Source organism: Salmo salar, chromosome ssa09, assembly GCF_905237065.1.
Source record: "Salmo salar chromosome ssa09, Ssal_v3.1, whole genome shotgun sequence".
Classification (NCBI taxonomy): domain Eukaryota; kingdom Metazoa; phylum Chordata; class Actinopteri; order Salmoniformes; family Salmonidae; genus Salmo; species Salmo salar.
In genome coordinates, this window is record NC_059450.1 from 3,283,374 (window position 1) to 3,305,599 (window position 22,226).

General features: G+C 42.8%; 1 protein-coding gene across 2 annotated transcripts in view; it reads left to right on the forward strand.

Annotated features, from left to right (window-relative positions):
* The window catches only part of si:dkey-16j16.4 (uncharacterized), an 82,820-nt gene that overhangs the window by 39,340 nt on the left and 21,254 nt on the right, over positions 1-22,226 (forward strand). Inside the window, exon 4 of one of the 2 annotated variants that reach the window (XM_045723341.1) lies at positions 1,477-1,641. The exons of the other annotated variant lie outside the window; for it this stretch is intronic. Coding sequence (XP_045579297.1) covers positions 1,477-1,557 — 81 coding nt within the window. The 3' untranslated portion in view covers positions 1,558-1,641. Of the gene's footprint in view, positions 1-1,476; positions 1,642-22,226 lie in introns of those variants that run through there. 2 annotated transcript variants of the gene reach the window in all.

Sequence of the window (22,226 nt, forward strand, 5' to 3'; positions counted from 1 at the left end):
AATCCTTACACTGAACCACGGTCAGTGGAGATGGAAGAGACTGAAACAAAAACATATGCGTAAAGTACTTTGCTTTCTCTTTCAAAATATTGTTTGGTGAATTGTTTGGTTTCAGTCAATTATTTTTGGTAGCATTTATATTTTGAAGATGAATAAAATGCACCAAATTATTTTCCCCATATTCCATTACACTTGCTCTTTCTTGAATAAGTTCCTCCATTTCCTTTTGTATTCTATGCCTCTATGGTACAGTTTTTATTATCGCTTTTTTACGAGAAAAATGGCATAAAAATTGATTTTAAACAGAGGTTGACATGCTTCGAAGTACGGTAATGGAATATTTCGATTTTTTTTGTCACGAAATGCGTCGTGCGCGTCACCCTTCTTTACCATTCGGATAGTGTCTTGAACGCACTAACAAAGCAGAGGATATTTGAACATAACTATGGATTATTTTGAACCAAACCAACATTTGTTATTGAAGTAGAAGTCCTGGGAGTGCATTCTGACGAAGACAGCAAAGGTAATAACATTTTTCTTATAGTAAATCTGACTTTGGTGAGGGCTAAACTTGGTGGGTGTCTAAATAGCTAGCCCTGTGATGCCGGGCTATCTACTCAGAATATTGCAAAATGTGCTTTCACCGAAAAGCTATTTTAAAATCGGACATAGCGAGTGCATAGAGGAGTTCTGTATCTATAATTCTTAAAATAATTGTTATGTTTTTTGTGAACGTTTATCGTGAGTAATTTAGTAAATTCACCGGAAGTTTGCGGGGGGGGGTATGCTAGTTCTGAACGTCACATGCTAATGTAAAAAGCTGGTTTTTGATATAAATATGAACTTGATTGAACAAAACATGCATGTATTGTATAACATAATGTCCTAGGGTTGTCATCTGATGAAGATCAAAGGTTAGTGCTGCATTTAGCTGTGGTTTGGGTTTATGTGACATTATATGCTAGCTTGAAAAATGGGTGTCTGATTATTTCTGGCTGGGTACTCTGCTGACATAATCTAATGTTTTGCTTTCGTTGTAAAGCTTTTTTGAAATCGGACAGTGTGGTTAGATTAACGAGAGTCTTATCTTTAAAATGGTGTAAAATAGTCATATGTTTGAGAAATTGAAGTAATAGCATTTCTAAGGTATTTGAATAACGCGCCACTGGATTCAACTGGCTGTTGAGTAGGAGGGACGATTTCGTCCCGCCGACCCTAGAGAGGTTAATATGAACTCTTTTGACCTAAATTGTATTTGTTTTAAAGATGAGTATTGAATTGCGCGGCCTCTAAAGGCACATTTTGTCGCACCCTGAGCTGTTTCACCTGTCTTTTTTCTTGTCTCCATCCCATTCCAGGTGTTGCCCATCTTCCCATTATCCCCTGTGTATTTATACCTGTGTTCTCTGTTTGTCTGTTGCCAGTTCGTCTTGTCAGGTCTTACCAGTGTTCTCTCCCACCTTCCTGTTTCTCTAGTTCTGTTTCCTAGTTTTTCCCGGTTCTGACCATTCTGCCTGCCCTGACCCCGTGCCTGCCTGCCGTCCTGTACCTGCCTGACTCTGACCTGATCACGAACCTCTGCCTGCCCTCGACCTGCCCTTTGCCTGCCCCGTGTTTCTAATAAATCATCTGAGAACTGTACTATCCTTCTCCCGTGTCTGCATCTGGGTCATGTCCTGAGTTGTGATACATTTAAAAGTGTCCCATACAATAAGGGGATCTTCTGTACCTATGTTATGTTTGAAAAAGTCTGTTATAAATTCTTCTATCCTAGTTAAAAACAAGTTGTCATCCAATTCAATTTGATTACATTTCCAATATCCTTGCCCATGTGGAAGTTCTGTAAGAGTGATTTAAAAGCCCAAAATTTGATGGTGTGACATATTCTGACCCCTATCAACACTTTTTAAACTTTTGTTTATTTTGGCAAACAATTATTGTGATTCGTCCTGTAATGTCCTTAACATCATTACCCCATAGCAACAGATTTGGGATACACACACAGTCACAGACACACACACAGACACTCATACACAGGGGTTGGGGACCGTTCCATTATGATAGGGCAATGAATTTATTTATTTTAAAATGTCTATCCCATTTTTTGGTGTCTTTACTTCTTATCCACTGGCTCATGCTTATCCGAATCAATTGCTCAGATGTGGCATGGGCCATTGTCTGTAGTATCCCATTCATACGAAAATGTTTTTCACGCAAAGTCACACTGCTTTGAGAAAGCGTGGGGGATCCTCTGTATAAAATCAATGTCAGATTTTTGTTTTCACTAAATCTCAGTTTGGATATTGGTTAGGTTACAATTAGGCTGGGGAATGATAGCTAAGTTTTTATTTTTTTTATTCAGGTTTTACAAAATGTACATCAATGTAAGTACAAAGATTTTACCATATCCAAACCACCCTCCCTCCACACAACACATCAACCCCCCCCAGTCCCTTCAAATCAAATCAAATGTATTTATATAGCCCTTCTTACATCAGCTGATATCTCAAAGTGCTGTACAGAAACCCAGCCTAAAACCCCAAACGGCAAGTAATGCAGGTGTAGAAACACGGTGGCTAGGAAAAACTCCCTAGAAAGGCCAAAACCTAGGAAGAAACTTAGAGAGGAACCAGGCTATGAGGGGTGGCCAGTCCTCTTCTGGCTGTGCCGGGTGGAGATTATAACAGAACATGGCCAAGATGTTCAAATGTTCATAAATGACCAGCATGGTCAAATAATAATAATCATAGTAGTTGTCGAGGGTGCAACAAGCACGTCCGGTGAACAGGTCAGGGTTCCATAGCCGCAGGCAGAACAGTTGAATCTGGAGCAGCAGCACGGCCAGGTGGACTGGGAACAGCAAGGAGTCATCATGCCAGGTAGTCCTGAGGCATGGTCCTAGGGCTCAGGTCCTCCGAGAGAGAGAGAGAGAGAGAGAGAGAGAGAGAAAGAAAGAAAGAGAGAATTAGAGAGAGCATACTTAAATTCACACAGGACACTGGATAAGACAGGAGAAATACTCCAGATATAACAGACTGACCCTAGCCCCCCGACACAAACTACTGCAGCATAAATACTGGAGGCTGAGACAGGAGGGGTCAGGAGACACTGTGGCCCCATCTGATGATACCCCCGGACAGGGCCAAACAGGCAGGATATAACCCCGCCCACTTTGCCAAAGCACAGCCCCCACACCACTAGAGGGATACTCCAACTACCAACTTACCATCCTGAGACAAGGCCGAGTATAGCCCACAAAGATCTCCGCCACAGCACAACCCAAGGGGGGGCACCAACCCAGACAGGAAGACCACGTCAGTGACTCAACCCACTCAAGTGACGCACCCCTCCTATCTGCGCTACCTCAGTTCACCCACCCACCTCCTCCCAACCACCCACTCCATGATCAGTAAACCTCAGACAAACTTGCTTGGACTGGATAACATTATATTGATGACTGTACCTATTATGTAATGACTACTGGGAATACCAACTGGGAAATCAACTTCTTCGGGATCGGTGTCCCTTCCACGGGACTGTTGAGCTAACGTAGGCTAATGCGATTAGCATGAGGTTGTAAGTAACAAGAACATTTCCCAGGATATAGACAGACATATCTGATATTGGCAGAAAGCTTACATTCTTGTTAATCTAACTACACTGTCCAATGTACAGTAGCTATTACAGTGAAAGAATACCATGCTATTGTTTGAGGAGAGTGCACAATTTTGAACATAAAACGTTATTAATAAACAAATTAGGCATATTTCGGCAGTCTTGATACAACGTTTTGAACAGAAATGCAATGGTTCATTGGATCAGTCTAAAACTTTGCACATACACTGCTGCCATCTAGTGGTCAAAATGTATATTGCACCTGGGTTGGAATAATACATTATGGCATTTCTCTTCATTTTCAAAGATGATGGTACAAAAAAATTACGAAAGAACGGTTGTTTTTTTTCTTTGTATTAACTTTTACCAGATCTATTATGTTATATTCTCCTACATTCCTTTCACATTTCCACAAACTTCAAAGTGTTTCCTTTCAAATGGTACCAATAATATGCATATCCTTGCTTCAGGGCCTGAGCTACAGGCAGTTAGATTTGAGTATGTCATTTCAGGCAAAAATTGAAAAAAAGGGGCAGATCCTTAAGTCTCATCAGAGGGGAGCCTCGGCAAGCCATTGAAGTATGATATAAATGGTTGCCATTTTCTAACAAATGTATCATTGGAACCCCTAAGAGAATATTTAATTTCCTCAAGCTTTAGAAAGAACATTACATCGGGGAGCGATTGAGAAGTAGAGGGGGGCTGAGCAGACTTCCACTGGAAAATAATTCTAAGTCGAGCTAATAAGGATGTAAAAGCAATAATATCGGCTTGTTTGGGGTCCAAGTAGAACAAGTGTTCTGGAATACCAAAAACAGCTATCATGGGACATGGTTGCAGGTTAATTTAAAGCACCTCAGATAACATTTTAAAAATATACTGCTCAAAAAAATAAAGGGAACACTTAAACAACACAATGTAACTCCAAGTCAATCACACTTCTGTGAAATAAAACTGTCCACTTAGGAAGCAACACTGATTGACAATACATTTCACATGCTGTTGTGCAAATGGAATAGACAACAGGTGGAAATTATAGGCAATAAGCAAGACACCCCCAATAAATGAGTGGTTCTGCCTGTGGAGACCACAGACCACTTCTCAGTTCCTATGCTTCCTGGCTGATGTTTTGGTCACTTTTGAATGCTGGCGGTGCTTTCAAACAAGGGCACTGCGTTCATCCACCTCTGGCCTGCTGGCCCCCCTACCTCTGAGGAAGCACAGTTCCCGCTCAGCCCAGTCAAAACTGTTCGCTGTTCTGGCACCCCAATGGTGGAATAAGCTCCCTCACGACGCCAGGACAGCGGAGTCAATCACCACCTTCCGGAGACACCTGAAACCCCACCTCTTTAAGGAATACCTAGGATAGGATGAAGTAATCCTTCTAACCCCCCCCCCCCTTAAAAGATTTAGATGCACTATTGTAAAGTGGTTGTTCCACTGGATATCATAAGGTGAATGCACCAATTTGTAAGTCGCTCTGGATAAGAGCGTCTGCTAAATGACTTAAATGTAAATGTAAATCAATGCGAGTTGTGGCAAGAAGGTTTGCTGTATCTGTCAGCGTAGTGTCCAGAGCATGGAGGTGCTACCAGGAGACAGGCCAGTACATCAGGAGACGTGGAGGAGGCCGTAGGAGGGCAACAACCCAGCAGCAGGACCGCTACCTCCGCCTTTGTGCAAGGAGGAGCAGGAGGAGCACTGCCAGAGCCCTGCAAAATGACCTCCAGCAGGCCACAAATGTGCATGTGTCTGCTCAAACGGTCAGAAACAGACTCCATGAGGGTGGTATGAGGGCCCGACGTCCACAGGTGGGGGTTGTGCTTACAGCCCAACACCGTGCAGGACGTTTGGCATTTGCCAGAGAACACCAAGATTGGCAAATTCTCCACTGGCGCCCTGTGCTCTTCACAGATGAAAGCAGGTTCACACTGAGCACGTGACAGACGTGACAGAGTCTGGAGACGCCGTGGAAAACGTTCTGCTGCCTGCAACATCCTCCAGCATGACCGGTTTGGCGGTGGGTCTGTCATGGTGTGGGGTGGCATTTCTTTGGGGGGCCGCACAGCCCTCCTTGTGCTCGCCAGAGGTAGCCTGACTGCCATTAGGTACCGAGATGAGATCCTCAGACCCCTTGTGAGACCATATGCTGGTGCGGTTGGCCCTGGGTTCCTCCTAATGCAAGACAATACTAGACCTCATGTGGCTGGAGTGTGTCAGCAGTTCCTGCAAGAGGAAGGCATTGATGCTATGGACTGGCCCGCCCGTTCCCCAGACCTGAATCCAATTGAGCACATCTGGGACATCATGTCTCGCTCCATCCACCAACGCCACGTTGCACCACAGACTGTCCAGGAGTTGGCGGATGCTTTAGTCCAGGTCTGGGAGGAGATCCCTCAGGAGACCATCCGCCACCTCATCAGGAGCATGCCCAGGCATTGTAGGGAGGTCATACAGGCACGTGGAGGCCACACCCCCTACTGAGCCCCATTTTGACTCGTTAAAGGACATTACATCAAAGTTGGATCAGCCTGTAGTGTGGTTTTCCACTTTAATTTTGAGTGTGACTCCAAATCCAGACCTCCATGGGTTGACAAATTGGATTTCCATTGATTATTTTTGTGTGATTTTGTTGTCAGCACATTCAACTATGTAAAGAAAAAAGTATTTAATAAGATTATTTATTTCATTCAGATCTAGGATGTGTTGTTTAAGTGTTCCCTTTATTTTTTTGAGCAGTGTAGATTCCCAGTAAGTTTGTCATTTAGAGCATTGAATGACATGGTGAAACATGACATGTATCACACTCATTATTTACATTTGGATATATTTCAGACAATCTGGATTTGGAAAAATGCACTCTATGTAAAACCTTAAATTGAATGAGACCAAGACGAGCACAAGATGTAGTGGAGCGTACCCTATCAATCGCCTCATCCCACCACTCCTGGGTAAATTCAACACCCATTTCCCGTTCCAATGTAGATTTAGTTTTGTTGATGGAGTGTTTGTCCAAAGACATAATACACAGATAGATCTGAGAAATGACTGCTTTCTGTTGAGGTAATAGAGTCAATATGCCATCCCAGGGTTGGCAAGGCAGTGGAGCAGGGAAGCCAGCAAATTGGGAGGAGACACAATGCCTCATTTGAAGGTAACGGAAAAAGTGAGATGGAGGCAAAGATTATTTAGAGCCCGGGTTGGGAAAACTAGAAAAAAAGTATTTACATATAAGTCTTGGAAGGACTTAAAGCTTTCTCTTACTGGACAAGGAAAGGTATTATCTATTAGGGAAGCGGGGAATAAGTGGTTCTTATCAATAGGACCTCTAGTAGATGCAGAGGAGAATAGAAAATGCCTTCGAAACTGGTACCAAATCTTAAGTGTGGACAGCACTACAGGCTTGCCAGTACAGCGAGAGGGGAATGCTGGGAGAGAAGAGCAGAGTAAAGCAGAAATACAAGAATGTACCTCTAGGTGGCACCATGGGGTATCTGGAGCATGTAACCAGAATGGCAATTTCTGAAAGTTGGCTGCCCAGTAATATACGTATACAGGGAGGAATAGAAAGACTTGACGGTGTCATTGATCCTCGGAGGGTCAGAAATCAAGCTATGAGAGGAATCTTTAATTTGAGCAATCAGCGCTGTGTTTTAATTGGTGTGTGAGCAGATGACTTTCCATGTTCATAGTAGGTACCACGTGAATGCAATAGTAACTGTTCTGCATCTGTAGTGGACAACAAATTGAATTCAGATTGTAAGTTCAGCGTTGCTTATATAGCTCTGGAGATGACGTCAAGGCATACTGGTGGTCTAAATGAAGGATGGCTTTCGAGAGTTCTTATAGTTTAGGTTTCCAAGTTGTGTTCCTCTAAGATAGGCCTTAAGTGATTCCCATAAGAGAGAATGAGAGGTTGAGCTTGTCTGATTTGAAAAAAGAAAATGTTCAATAGAAGTGGAGATAACATTACAGAAGTCTGCATCTGACAGGAGAGTTGAATCTCCAACAGAGAGGAGAACGAGTTTGTCCTGATAGTCCATGGTCAGAAAATACAATGGGTAAATATTCAGAAGAGGTGACATTTGGAAGTAACTAATGATCAATAAAGAAATAGTCAATATGAGAAAAAGAATGGTGTACATATGAAAAGAAAGAATACTCTCTTGCCTGGGGATTCTGAAATCTTCAGGGATCTGTACACCCATTCTGAACCATAAAATCTGAGGACTTTGACATAGCAGAAGGAGACATAGTTCTGGGGTTGGAGTGGTCTAAAGGTGGGTAAGTAACACAATTCAGATCACCGCCAAATATCAAAAGATGGGTGTTCAGAGAAGGGAATTTCCCCAGCAACCCATTGGCAAATTCAACATAATCAAAATTGGGAGCATTTTATCTTAAATATCCCATTTACTGTCTGAAATAACATTAGTAGTAGAGAAATGTTTTATTTTAGTAACCAAAATTGCAACCCAACTGGCTTTGGAGTTAAAGTCTGAATGGAAAACCTTACTGAACCTGGAGTTTTGTAGCCTTGAGTGATCTTTAATGTGTAAAGTCCTTGACAGGATTATTCATTGTTTACCAAAGTAACTTTATAGGATTAGGCCTACCTATTCTAATATTACCATTATTAGTGTTGTTAGCCATCTAAAATATCGAAAGGAAAAATGTGTGAAAACAGACCAAGCATTTGCAAAGATAAGAGAAAACTGATGAAAAAAGCAAAGAAAAAATATTAAAGATAATTTTTTAAATAGGACCAAACAAGGTCACTCCTCCTCCCACCCAAACCCAAAGTCTCCTTCCCCAGCGAATGGAGACAGCAGGTTGACTTGTTTGTGCAGCTTCGGTGCATATAAACCGAAAACATTCCTATCCTAACGCGGAGAGGCTCCATAGCACAAGTAGTGAAATACATTTGAAAAGGCATTCACAAAATGGTAAAGTAGGTCGATAGACAACCAAAGACAGAAAACCCCATAACAGTAAAACGGAACTGTCCTGACTCAGGGAGTCTTCAATCAGTGCAATACGTACAATGTGTCTTAAGGAGGGCCAAATAAGTGTACGGAGGTTCTGAAGATCTGTGGGGAGTGTGACCGCATGAGACTCTGTAACGGTTGGACTGGAGTCGACGCCATTACCATTCACGTTTGCCATCACGGTTGAAACAATAGTTACAGGTCTTCTGCTCCTCAAATTGTGTGACATTTGAATCAAAAAGGTAACTTACAAACACATCAATGAAATCTGATATGTAAGAAAGTGGAATGCAAAGTAAGAGTTTGGCAAAATTAACTAATGCGTAGGAGCATCGTCCACAAGTTTCTTTTCCATTCACATGCTAAACCAGAAGCCCGAATGTTAGCTAAGTTGAGGTGAGTTCTGTTCATGGTCATCTTGTCTAGTTGGCAAATTTATTAGCAGTGATCAGAACATTTTGCCAGCATGTTATGTAGCTTAACAAGTGGATTATTTTGCTCTTCACTTAGTAGCCTTAGCCTACTCCCGACCAAAAGCCTGTGACTTAATGATGTCTGATAATGTGATTTTATTTCACTGAATCTTTGGTTAATTGTCTCTCTGGCTGGGCAAATAAGTGGAGGTGGTATAGGTCATCTATTAGTTTTCTCATCTATTCCTGATCAGAAACATTTAGCATGCAATAATATAGCCTAAATTAAGTGTATGAACACTTTGAAAATATAGTTTCTATTATTTTCTATCGTTATCATGATAAAACTCTCAAAGTAAGACTACGCCTGCTCCCTAAGAATGCGGAGTGAATGTTGTGAAAAAGATGAAACCGAGGTAACACACACATCTGGCCTGATTCCGGCATGCCAGATCTAAAACTGCTTGCCCGGGTCTGGCAGCCGGATCCAGCCTGTCCGAATTGAATGATGACGGTACAGACTAGGCCCGAGTTATTCGTTCCAGATCTGGCAGCCTGAACTGAGCCAAAGCTGCGATTTTAGGGCCAGAATCAGCCCAGCAATGGCCCAAATCCACTTGATTCTACCCCCCCAACAAGAAAAAATATATTTTAAATGTCGGTAGTAATATTGCAGCTATCAACTATGAACAAGAAACATAAAATAGACATGACATTTTCTCATTTTAATACTTGTATTAAATAGATTCATTTGACTTTGTCTCATCCCTCAATATGTCCACTAGCATGGATTTATCCAAATAAATGTCACTAGAAAACAGCTTAAACAAACGTAAATGCAGCTTAACGCCTCTGCTCTGTGCATTATCTGGAACTAAGAAACTCGGCAGTACCAAATCGTCCATTATTTCCAGATAATGTTATGTATGTATGTAAATGTATCTATGTCGCTCTGGGTCTATCTGCCCTTCCCATGCGTGCTCGGTCCTATCCTTTCTGCCTCCGTCTCTGTCTCCAACTTCTCTGTCTCTCCATCTGTTGCCTTGGACGTGAAAGTGTTTCCCCTGACAGCACATTTGAATAACAGAAACAATTAGCAAAATAAGTTCGTAATAATTAGTCCGATTTTGACACCACAAAAAAATCCCAAGAATCACAATCTACAATCAACACAATAATCACAGAGGTTTTCAATTTCAACACCGAGTCAAACAGATCAAGAGATATACAGTGCATTCGGAAAGTATGCAGACCTCTTGACTTTTTCCACATTTTGTTACGTTACAGCCTTATTTTAAAATGTATTCAATTGTTTTTTTTCCTCCTTCATCAATTTACAAACAGTACCCCATAATGACAAAGCAAAAACAGTTTTTTTGTGCAAATTTATTAAATAAAAAACTTAAATATCACATTTACATAAGTATTCAGACCCTTTACTCAGTACTTTATTGAAGCACCTTTGGCAGCGATTACAGCCTCAAGTCTTCTTGGGTATTATGCTACAAGCTTGGCACACCTGTATTTGGGGAGTTTCTCCCATTCTTCTCTGCAGATCCTTTCAAGCTCTATTAGGTTTGATGGGGAGTGTCGCTGCACAGCTATTTTCAGGTCTCTCCAGAGATGTTCAATCGGGTTCAAGTCCGGGCTCTGACTGGGCCACTCAAGGACATTCAGAGACTTGTACCGAAGCCCCTCCTGCATTGTCTTGGCTGTGTGCTTAGGGTCATTGTCCTGTTGGAAGGTGAACCTTCGCCCCAGTCTGAGGTCTTGAGCACTCTGGAGCAGGTTTTCATCAAGGATCTCTCTGAACTTTGCTCTGTTCATCTTTCCCTCGATCCTGACTAGTCTCCCAGTTACTGCCGCTGAAAAACATCCCCACAGCATGATGCTGCCACCACCATGCTTCACCATAGGGATGGTGCCAGATTTCCTCCAGACGTGAAGCTTGACATTCAGGCCAAAGAGTTCAATCTTGGTTTCATCAGACCAGAGAATCTTGTTTCTCATAGTCTGAGAGTACTTTAGGTGCCTTTTGGCAAACTCCATGCGGGCTGTCGTGTGCCTTTTACTGAGGAGTGGCTTCCGTCTGGCCACTACCATAAAGCCCTGATTGGTAGAGTGCTGCAAAATGGTTGTCCTTCTGTAAGGTTCTCCCATCTCCACAGAGGAACTCTAGAGCTCTGTCAGAGTGACCATCAGGTTCTTGGATACCTCCCTGACCAAGGCACGTCTCCCCTGATTTCTCAGTTTGGCTGGGCGGCCAGCTCTAGGAAGAGTTGGTGGTTCCAGACTTCTTCAATTTAAGAATTATGTAGGCCACTGTGCTCTTGGGGACCTTCAACGCTGCATACATTTTTTGGTACTCTTCCCCAGATCTGTGCCTCGACACAATCCTGTCTTAGAGCTCTACGGACAATTCCTTTGACCTCATGGCTTGGTGTTTGCTCTGAAATGCTCTGTCAACTGTGGGACCTTTTTATAGACAGGTGTGTTCCTTTCCAAATCATATCCAATCAATTCAATTTACCACAGGTGGACTCCAATCAAGTTGTAGAAACATCTCAAGGATGATCAATGGAAACAGGATGCACCTGAGCTCAATTTCGAGTCTCATAGCAAAGAGTCTGAATACACACAGTACCAGTCAAGAGCTTGGACACACCTACTCATTCAAGGGTTTTTCTTTTCTACATTGTAGAATAATAGTGGAGACATCAAACTATGAAATAACACATATGGAATCATGTGGTAACCAAAAAGTGTTAAACAAAGTTATTCAAAGTAGCCACCCTTTGCCTTGATGACAGCTTTGCACACTCTTGGCATTCTCTCAACCAGCTTCATGATGTGCATTTCAATTAACAGGTGTTCCTCATTAAACGTTCATTTGTGGAATTTCTTTCCTCCTTAATGCATTTGAGACAGTCAGATGTGTTGTGACAAGGCAGGGGTGGTATACAGAAGATAGCCCTATTTGGTAAAAGACCAAGTCCATATTATGGCAAGAACAGCACAAATAAGCAAAGAGAAATGACAGTCCATCATTACTTTAAGACATAAAGTTCAGTCAATGCGGAAAATTTCAAGAACTTTGTGCAGTCGCAAAAACCATCAAGCGCTATGATGAAACTGTTTCTCATGAGGACCGCCACAGGAAAGTAAGACCCAGAGTTACCTCTGCTGCAGAGGATAAGTTAATTTGAGTTACCAGCCTCAGAAATTGCAGCCCAAATAAATTCTTCACAGAGTTCAAGTAACAAACACATCTCAACATCAACTGTTCAGAGGAGACTGCGTGAATCAGGCCTTCATGGTCGAATTGCTGCAAAGAAACCTCTACTAAAGGACACCAATAATAATAAAGAGACTTGCTTGGGCCAAGAAACACAAGCAACAGACATTAGAGAGGTGGAAATCTGTCCTTTGGTCTGATGAGATTTTTTGTTCCAACCGCCGTGTCTTTGTGAGACGCAGAGTAGGTGAACGGATGATCATGTGTGGTTCCCACCGTGAAGCATGGAGGAGGAGGTGTGATGGTGCTTTGCTGGTGACACTGTCTGTGATTTATTTAGAATTCAAGGCACACTTAACCAGCATGGCTACCACAGGCCCCTACTTCACCGCTACCACATATCTACAGTACAAAATCCATGTGTACGTGTGTGTGTATAGTGTGTATGTTATTGTGTGTGTGTGTGTGTGTGTGTGTGTGTGTTTTTTTTATCAGTTTTTTTTAAATCTAATTTTACTGCTTGCATCAGTTACTTGATTGATGTGGAATAGAGTTCCATGTAGTCATGGCTCTATGTAGCACTGTGCGCCTCCCATAGTCTGTTCTGGACTTGGGGACTGTGAAGAGACCTTTTGTGGTATGTATTGTGGGGTAGGCATGGGTGTCCGAGCTGTGTACCAGTAGTTCAAACAGACAGCTCGGCGCATTCAACATGTCAATACCTCTCATAAATACAAGTAGTGATGAAGTCAATCTCTCCTCCACTTTGAGCCAGGAGAGATTGACATGCATATTATTAATATTAGCCCACTGTGTACATCCAAGGTCCAGCCGTGCTGCCCTGTTCTGAGCCAATTGCAATTTTTTGGCACCTGACCACATGACTGAACAGTATTCCAGGTGCGACAAAACTAGGGTCTGTAGGACCTGCCTTGTTGATAGTGCTGTTAAGAAGGTAGAGCAGCGCTTTATTATGGACATACTTCTCCCCATGTGAGCTACTGTTGTATCAATATGTTTTGACCATGACAGTTTACAATCCAGGGTTACTCCAAACAGTTTAGTCACTTCATCTTGCTCAATTTCGACATGATTTATTACAAGATTTAGTTGAGGTTTAGGGTTTAGTGAATGAGTTGTCCCAAATACAATGTTTTTAGTTGTAGAAATATTGAGGACTAACTTATTCCTTGCCACCCACTCAGAAACTAACTGCAATTATTTGTTAACTTCACTAGGGTAGGGAGCAGCATTCGGAATTTTGGATGAAAAGCGTGCCCATAGTAAACTGCCTTGTACTCAGGCCCAGAAGCTAGGATATGCATATACTTGGTAGATTTGGATAGAAAACACTCTAAAGTCTCCAAAACTGTTAAACTAATGTCTGTGAGTATAACAGAACTGATATGGCAGGTGAAAACCTGAGGAAAATCCATCCAGGAAGTACTATTATTTTGAAAGGCTGTTTTTCCATTTAAAGCCTATCCACCATACAAAGACTTAGGACCCAGTTCATGATCTCTATGTCTTCTTCTACATCTGGCTAGTCTTTAGGCATTGTTTCAGGCTTTTACTCTGAAAAATGAGGGAGATACAGCACTTTCAATGAGTGGACAGTGGAAATTTCCAGACAATAGTCCAGCGCGCGATCGGGAGCGCACCTTTCTTGTTTCTCCTTTTCTATTGACGAAGCTTTTGTCCGGTTGAAATATTATTGATTATTTATGACAAAAACAACCTGAGGATTGATTTTAAACATTGTTTGACATGTTTCTACGAACTTTTATTGTACTTTTTTGATTTTTCATCTGTCTGTTGTGACCACGCTTTGTTCTAATGGATTGCTGAACAAAACGCACCAACAAAACTGAGGTTTTTGGACATAAAGAGGGATATTATTGAACAAAACAAACATTTATTGTGTAACATGGAGTCTTCGGAGTGCAACCATATGAAGATCAAAGGTAAGTGATACATTTTATTGCAATTTCTGACTTTTGTTTCTCCTCTTCTTGGCTGCTAACTGTTTGTAATGATTTGTCTGCTGGGCGCTGTTCTCAGATAATCGCATGGTTTGCTTTCGCCGTAAAGCCTTTTTGAAATCTGACACAGCGGTTGGATTAACAAAAAGTGTATCTTTAAGCTGGTGTATAACATTTGTATCTTTTATGTATGTTTATTATGAGAATTTCTGTTTTGTTGAGTTTCACGCTCTGCAATTTCACCGGATGTTGTTTGAGACAGTGGATTATTGAACAAAACGCGCTAACAAAACGGAGGTTTTTGGATATAAACATGGACTTTATCGAACAAAACAAACATTTATTGAGTAAATGGGAGTCTTGTGAGTGCAAACATATGAAGATCATCAGAGGTAAGTGATTCATTTTATCAGTATTTCTGACTTGTGTAACTCCTCTACTTGGCTTGTTACTGTTTAATGATTTGTCTGCTGGGTGCTGTTCTCAGATAATCGCATGGTATGCTTTCACCGTAAAGCCTTTTTGAAATCTGACACCGTGGTTGGATTAACAAGAAGTTTATCTTTAAACCCATGTATAACACTTATATGTTTCATGAATTTTTATCATGAGTATTTCTCTTTTAGAATTTTCGCTCTGCAATTTCACTGGATGTTGGCCAGGTGGGACGCTAGTGAGGTTAAGTGATGCAGTCATTTCAGTCGCTGTAGTAGCTGACATGTAGAGTGTTGAGACATCTGCATACATAGACACGTGTAGAGTGTTGAGACATCTGCATACATAGACAAAGCCAGTGACAATTCATTAGTAAAGATTGAAAAAAGTAATGGGCCTACACAGCTGCCCTGGGGACTTCCTGATTCTACCTAGATTATGTTGGAGAGGCTTCCATTAAAGAATACCCTATGTGTTCTGTTAGATAAGTAACTCTTTATCCACAATATAGCAGGGGGTGTAAAGCCATAAAACATACATTTTTCCAGCAGTCGACTATGATCGATAATGTCAAAAGCCGCACTGAAGTCTAACTCACTGGACATAGCTAGCTAACAAACGTCAGATAGCTAGTGTAGCTAACTGTGACTGTTAGCTAGCTAGCTATGTTAACCGGGTGCTTTCTTTCCAAACAAAAACACTAGCTAGCTCAATTAGCTACTGTCGTGTCTTTGGCATCATTAAACTGAAGAATTATTTTATCAAATAAGTTCTCTGTAATTATTATTACGTGATTAAACTAACTTAATCATGTAAATGTAATTAACTAGGAAGTCGGGGCACCAAGGAAAATATTCAGATTAGAAAGTTATAATTTTCCTAATATAACTTTCAGATATTTTAATATCTGATCAATTAGTCTTTTAATTAATTAATTAATTATTGTTTACCTCACGTTAGTCTCATTCCAAACGTCGTAAATTGTTAGTTATCTGCACAAATCCAGTCTTCACTATGAATCATCCATACATCAATTGTCTTAAATCATTTATTTACTTACTAAATAATCACAGAAATGCATAAACAAACAAACAGTAGATATAGTTACAAGGAAATGATAGCAGAGTTTCCCTAGTGGGATAAACCGGTATCGCGGCTTGGTGGACAAAAAGGAGGTGGGGGTCGACTGAGAAAGGCGGAAATTACGCAAATGAGTCACTACACACTTGATAATTATATTCATTGAAATGCTAAGCCTTTGGACATGAACGCTCGCTCATTCGGAAATAACTGCTATCAATATATATTTACGCTCAGTGTGTCGTCGTGATCTCTGTTGGAATTGTCCGTCTTTCTGTTGGAGAGTTCGTCTGATCGTCTCTCGTGGTTAGAATGGATACTTCACAGTCCCATTTCAGAAATGTTCTTGTAGATACATGTTTCGGCGGTTGTCGGTCTTCGCGTTCAATGGTACAGAATTCCTAGCTGCAGACTAGTAATTAGTATAAAAAATGTGTTCTTATTCTGTCGGTATTGATAGTCTCAGAGTTTAACCACGTTGTATGGTTAAAAGATTCAGCAATCTACTCAAAACTTAACTCCCTCTGTGATGAGGTACTGGTCTGAAGGGAATTCCTCCCGGTGGGGGTTATATTCATAACAGTAAAAAGGGGCTGTCCCATGACGCCAGATCAATGTCTGTGTTCATGGGGCGGGCCGATGATTTAGTTAAACTCCAAAGGGAATTGGAGTTTCCTTCGTTAAAACAGTTTAAAATCACATTACATAATTTCACAAATAGTTTCATCTTTACTCATTCATTTTATACAACAATTAGATGCAAGCCTCACAACTGAGACTCTTGTATAAACAGAGTTATGGTAATGTGGCTGTATGGTCTCTCATGAGTTTCACAAAATTGTACGAAATGGACCAGTTCGTAGCTGGCTACTTCACCGACCGTTTATACATTCTCCAGAACATGAATATTGTTAAGTTCTCAAGTTCTGTGATGTGGAAGAAGTTCCTTTGTTCTCTCTATGATAACTCACTCTCTCTTATACTCTGGCCATGAGGAGAGAACTCCTCAAGGAATTTATGACCTGCCTAACAGAGCCTGTTCGGAGGGGGTGAGAGAGAGAGGGGGATGGTGCAGAGAGAGGGGGATGGTACTCGCTATCCCCAAAGAGGGCAACGTCATGACACTACCTAATATCACATAGCCTAGAGCCTAAACATATTGACTTAGCTAGCTACCTCTGCTGTAACAGTTAGCTAGTACGATAGCTAGCTAACATTGGCGTTAGCTGACGTTAATGGAGAAACTTTGACAACAACCATGACCAGTCCAGAAATGAAGCTAGCTACAATGTTACAAAGGGATTAGAGACTGCGACGAAATACACTACTTCAAATACAATAGCGAAAATTACCTATTTCAAACTTTTTGGTATCTTCTCCGGCTTGCCTTGACTGTTAACCAACTAAATGACTCTCAAAACGACCGTATCTGGAACAAAATGATGGCGCCGACAGAGAGGGCTGCCTCGCTTCTAGTCCTTAGGAAACGTATTTCTTACATTGTTAGCCCAGAAAATCTTATGTGTTATTACATACAGCCAGGAAGAACTATTGGATATCAGGGTGACGTCAATTTACCAGCACTACGACCAGGAATATGACTTTCCCGAAGCGGATCCTTTGTCCGAACCACCCAGGGCATTTGAACTGATTCCAGAGGCTGACGCAAAACAACGCCGCCGGAGAAGAGGTAGACGGAGTGGTCTTCTGGTCAGACTTCGGAGGTGCGCACACCATCCACTGCTTCCGAGTATATTACTCGCTAATGTCCAGTATCTAGATAACAAGGTAGACAAAATTAGGGAAATTGTTGCTTTCCAGAGAAACGTCACGGAAACATGGCTCTCTCGGGATATGCTGTCGGAGTCGGTACAGCCACCTGGATGCTTTGTACGTTGCGCCGACAGGAATAAACATCTCTCCGGGAAGAAGAAGGGCGGGGGTGTATGTTTCATGATTAACGACTCATGGTGTAATTGTAACAACATTCAGGAACCTTTTGTTCTCCTGACCTAGAACTCCTCACAATCAAATGCAGACAGTATTATCTCCCAAGGGAATTCTCCTCGCTATTGTCTCAGCCATGTATATCCCCCTCAAGCTGATACCACGATGGCCCTCAAGGAAGTTCACTGGACTTTATGCAAACTGGAAACCATATATCCTGGGGCTGCATTTATTGTAGCTGTGGATTTTAACAAAGCAAATTTGAGAACAAGGCTACCTAAATTCTATCAGCATATTGACTGTAGCACTCGCACTGGTAAAACACTGGATCACTGCTACTCTAACTTCCGCGATGCATACAAGGCCCTCCCCCGCCCTCATTTCGGCAAATCTGACCACGACTCCATTTTGCTCCTCCCTTCCTATAGGCAGAAACTCAAACAGGATGTACCCGTGCTAAGGACTATTTAACGCTGGTCTGTCCAATCGGAATCCACGTTTCAAGATAGTTTTGATCACACGGACTGGGACATGTTCCAGGCAGCCTCAGATAATAATATCGACGTATATGCTGATTCGGTGAGTGAGTTTATAAGGAAGTGTATAGTATATGTTGTACCTACTATGATTGTTAAAACCTACCCTAACCAGAAACTGTGGATAGATGGTGGCATTTGCGCAAAACTGAAAGCGCAAATTTCCGCACTTAATCATGGAAAGGTGACTGGGAATATGCCCGAATACAAACAGTGTAGTTGTTCCCTCCGCAAGGCAATCAAACAAGCGAAATGTCAGTATAGAGACAAAGTGGAGTCGCAATTCAACGGCTCAGACACTAGACGTATGTGGAAGGATCTACAGACAATCACGGACTACAAAAGGAAAATCAGCCACGTCATGGACACCGACGTCTTGCTTCCAGACAAACTAAATACCTTTGCCCGCTTTGAGGTTAATACAGTGCCACCGACGCGTCCCGCTACCGAGGACTGTTGGCTGTCCTTCTCCATGGCCGACGTGAGTAAGACATTTAAACACGCTAACCCTCGCAAGGCTGCTGGCCCAGACGGCATCCCTAGCCGCGTCCTCAGAGCATGCACAGACCAGCTGGCTGGTGACATATTCAATCTCTTCCTATCCCTGTCTGCTGTCCCCACATGCCTCAAGATGGCTACCATTGTTCCTGTACCCAAGAAGGCAAAGGTAACTGAACTAAATGACTATTGCCCCTTAGCACTCACTTCTGTCATCATGAAGTGCTTTGAGAGTCTAATCAAGGATCATATCATAGAAGGATTACTTTATCCTATCCCAGGTATTCCTTAAAGAGGTGGGGTTTCAGGTGTCTCCGGAAGGTGGTGACTGACTCCGCTGTCCTGGCGTCGTGAGGGAGCTTGTTCCACCATTGGGGTGCCAGAGCAGCGAATAGTTTTGACTGGGCTGAGCGGGAACTGTGCTTCCGCAGAGGTAGGGAGGCGAGCAGGCCAGAGGTGGATGAACGCAGTGCCCTTCTTTGGGTGTAGGGACTGATCAGAGCCTGAAGGTACGGAGGTGCCATTCCCCTCACAGCTCTGTAGGCAAGCACCATGGTCTTGTAGCAGATGCGAGCTTCAACTGGAAGCCAGTGGAGTGTGCGGAGGAGCGGGGTGACATGAGAGAACTTGGGAAGGTTGAACACCAGACGGGCTGCGGCGTTCTGAATGAGTTGTAGGTGTTTAATGGCACAGGCAGGGAGCCCGCCAGCAGCCAGTTGCAGTAATCCAGACGGGAGATGGCAAGTGCCTGGATTAGGACCTGCGCCACTTCCTGTGTAAGGCAGGGTCGTACTCTGCAAATGTTGTATAGCATGAACCTGTCAGGATCGGGTCACCGCCTTGATGTTAGCGGAGAACGACAGGGTGTTGTCCAGGGTCACGCCAAGGCTCTTAGCACTCTGGGAGGAGGACACAATGGAGTTGTCAACCGTGATGGCGAGATCATGGAATGGGCAGTCCTTCCCTGGGAGGAAGAGCAGCTCCATCTTGCCGAGGTTCCGCTTGAGGTGGTGATCCGTCATCCACACTGATATGTGTGCCAGACATGCAGAGATGCGATTCGCCACCTGCTTATCAGAAGGGGGAAAGGAGAAGATTAATTGTGTGTCGTCTGCATAGCAATGATAGGAGAGACCATGTGAGGATATGACAGAGCCAAGTGACTTGGTGTATAGCGAGAATAGGAGAGGGCCTAGAACTGAGCCCTGGGGGACACCATCGGTGAGAGCACGTGGTGCGGAGACGGATTCTCGCCACGCCACCTGGTAGGAGCGACCTGTCAGGTAGGACGCAATCCAAGAGTGAGCCGCGCCGGAGATGCCCAACTCGGAGAGGGTGGAGAGGAGGATCTGATGGTTCACAGTATCAAAGGCAGCAGATAGGCCTAGAAGGATGAGAGCAGAGGAGAGAGAGTTAGCTTTAGCAGTGCGGAGAGCCTCCGTGACACAGAGAAGAGCAGTCTCAGTTGAATGACCAGTCTTGAAACCTGACTGATTTGGTTCAAGAAGGTCATTCTGAGAGAGATGGCAAGAGAGCTGGCCAAGGACGGCACGCTCAAGAGTTTTGGAGAGAAAGGAAAGAAGGGATACTGGTCTGTAGTTGTTGACATCGGAGGGATCGAGTGTAGGTTTTTTGAGAAGGGGTGCAACTCTCGCTCTCTTGAAGACGGAAGGGACGTAGCCAGCGGTCAAGGATGAGTTGATGAGCGAGGTGAGGTAGGGGAGAAGGTCTCCGGAAATGGTCTGGAGAAGAGAGGAGGGGAAAGGGTCAAGCGGGCAGGTTGTTGGGCGGCTGGCCGTCACAAGTCGCAAGATTTCATCTGGAGAGAGAGGGGAGAAAGAGGTCAAAGCATAGGGTAGGGCAATGTGAGCAGGACCAGCGGTGTCGTTTGACTTAACCTCTATGGGCTAGGTGGGACGCTTCGTCCCACCTACGTAACAGCCACTGGCAGCCTGTGGCGCGATTTTCAAAACGTTAAAAATCCTATTACTTCAATTTCTCAAACATATGACTATTTTACAGCTATTTAAAGACAAGACTCTCGTTAATCTAACCACACTGTCCGATTTCAAAAAGGCTTTACAACGAAAGCAAAACATTAGATTATGTCAGCAGAGTACCAAGCCAGAAATAATCAGACACCCATTTTTCAAGCCAGCATATAATGTCACCAAAACCCAGAAGACAGCTAAATGCAGCACTCACCTTTGATGATCTTCATCAGATGACAACCCTAGGACATTATGTTATACAATACATGCATGTTTTGTTCAATCAAGTTCATATTTATATCAAAAACCAGCTTTTTACATTAGCATGTGACGTTCAGAACTAGCATACCCCCCGCAAACTTCCGGGGAATTCGCTAACATTTTACTAAATTACTCACGATAAACGTTCACAAAAAGCATAACAATTATTTTAAGAATTATAGATACAGACCTCCTCTATGCACTCGATATGTCCGATTTTAAAATAGCTTTTTGGTGAAAGCACATTTTGCAATATTCTAAGTACATAGCCCAGGCATCACGGGCTCGCTATTTAAACACCCGGCATGTTTAGCACTCACCATAATCATATTTACTATTATAAAAGTTTGATTACCTTTTGTTGTCTTCGTCAGAATGCACACCCAGGACTGCTACTTCAATAACAGATGTTGGTTTGGTCCAAAATAATCCATCGTTATATCCGAATAGCGGCGTTTTGTTCGTGCGTTCCAGACACTATCCGAAATGGTAAAGAAGTGTCGCGCGCATGGCGCAATTCGTGACAATAAAATTCTAAAAATTCCATTACCGTACTTCGAAGCATGTCAACCGCTGTTTAAAATAAATTTTTACGCCATTTTTCTCGTAGAAAAGCGATAATATTCCGACAGGGAATCTCCTTTTCGGCAAATAGAGGAAAAAATCACAAAGGCGGGGGCGGTCGGGTCACGCGCATAAACCCAGAGTCCCTTGATCGGCCACTTGAGAAAGGCGATAATGTGTTTCAGCCTGGGGCTGGAATGACGACATTCTGTTTTTTCCTGGGCTCTGAGCGCCTATGGACGACGTGGGAAGTGTCACGTTAGAGCAGAGATCCTTAGTAAAAGATAGAGATGGAAAAGAAGTTCAAGAAATGGTCAGACAGGCCACTTCCTGTAAAGGAATCTCTCAGGTTTTGACCTGCCATTTGAGTTCTGTTATACTCACAGACACCATTCAAACAGTTTTAGAAACTTTAGAGTGTTTTCTATCCATATGTAATAAGTATATGCATATTCTAGTTACTGGGTAGGAGTGGTAACCAGATTAAATCGGGTATGTTTTTTATCCAGCCGTGTCAATACTGCCCCCTAGCCCTAACAGGTTAACCTTCTTTTAAAAATGGTTGACGAAGTCATCCGCAGAGAGGGAGGAGGGGGGGGGGAGGAGGAGGATTCAGGAGGAAGGAGAAGGTGGCAAAGAGCTTCCTAGGGTTAGAGGCAGATGCTTGGAATTTGTAGTGGT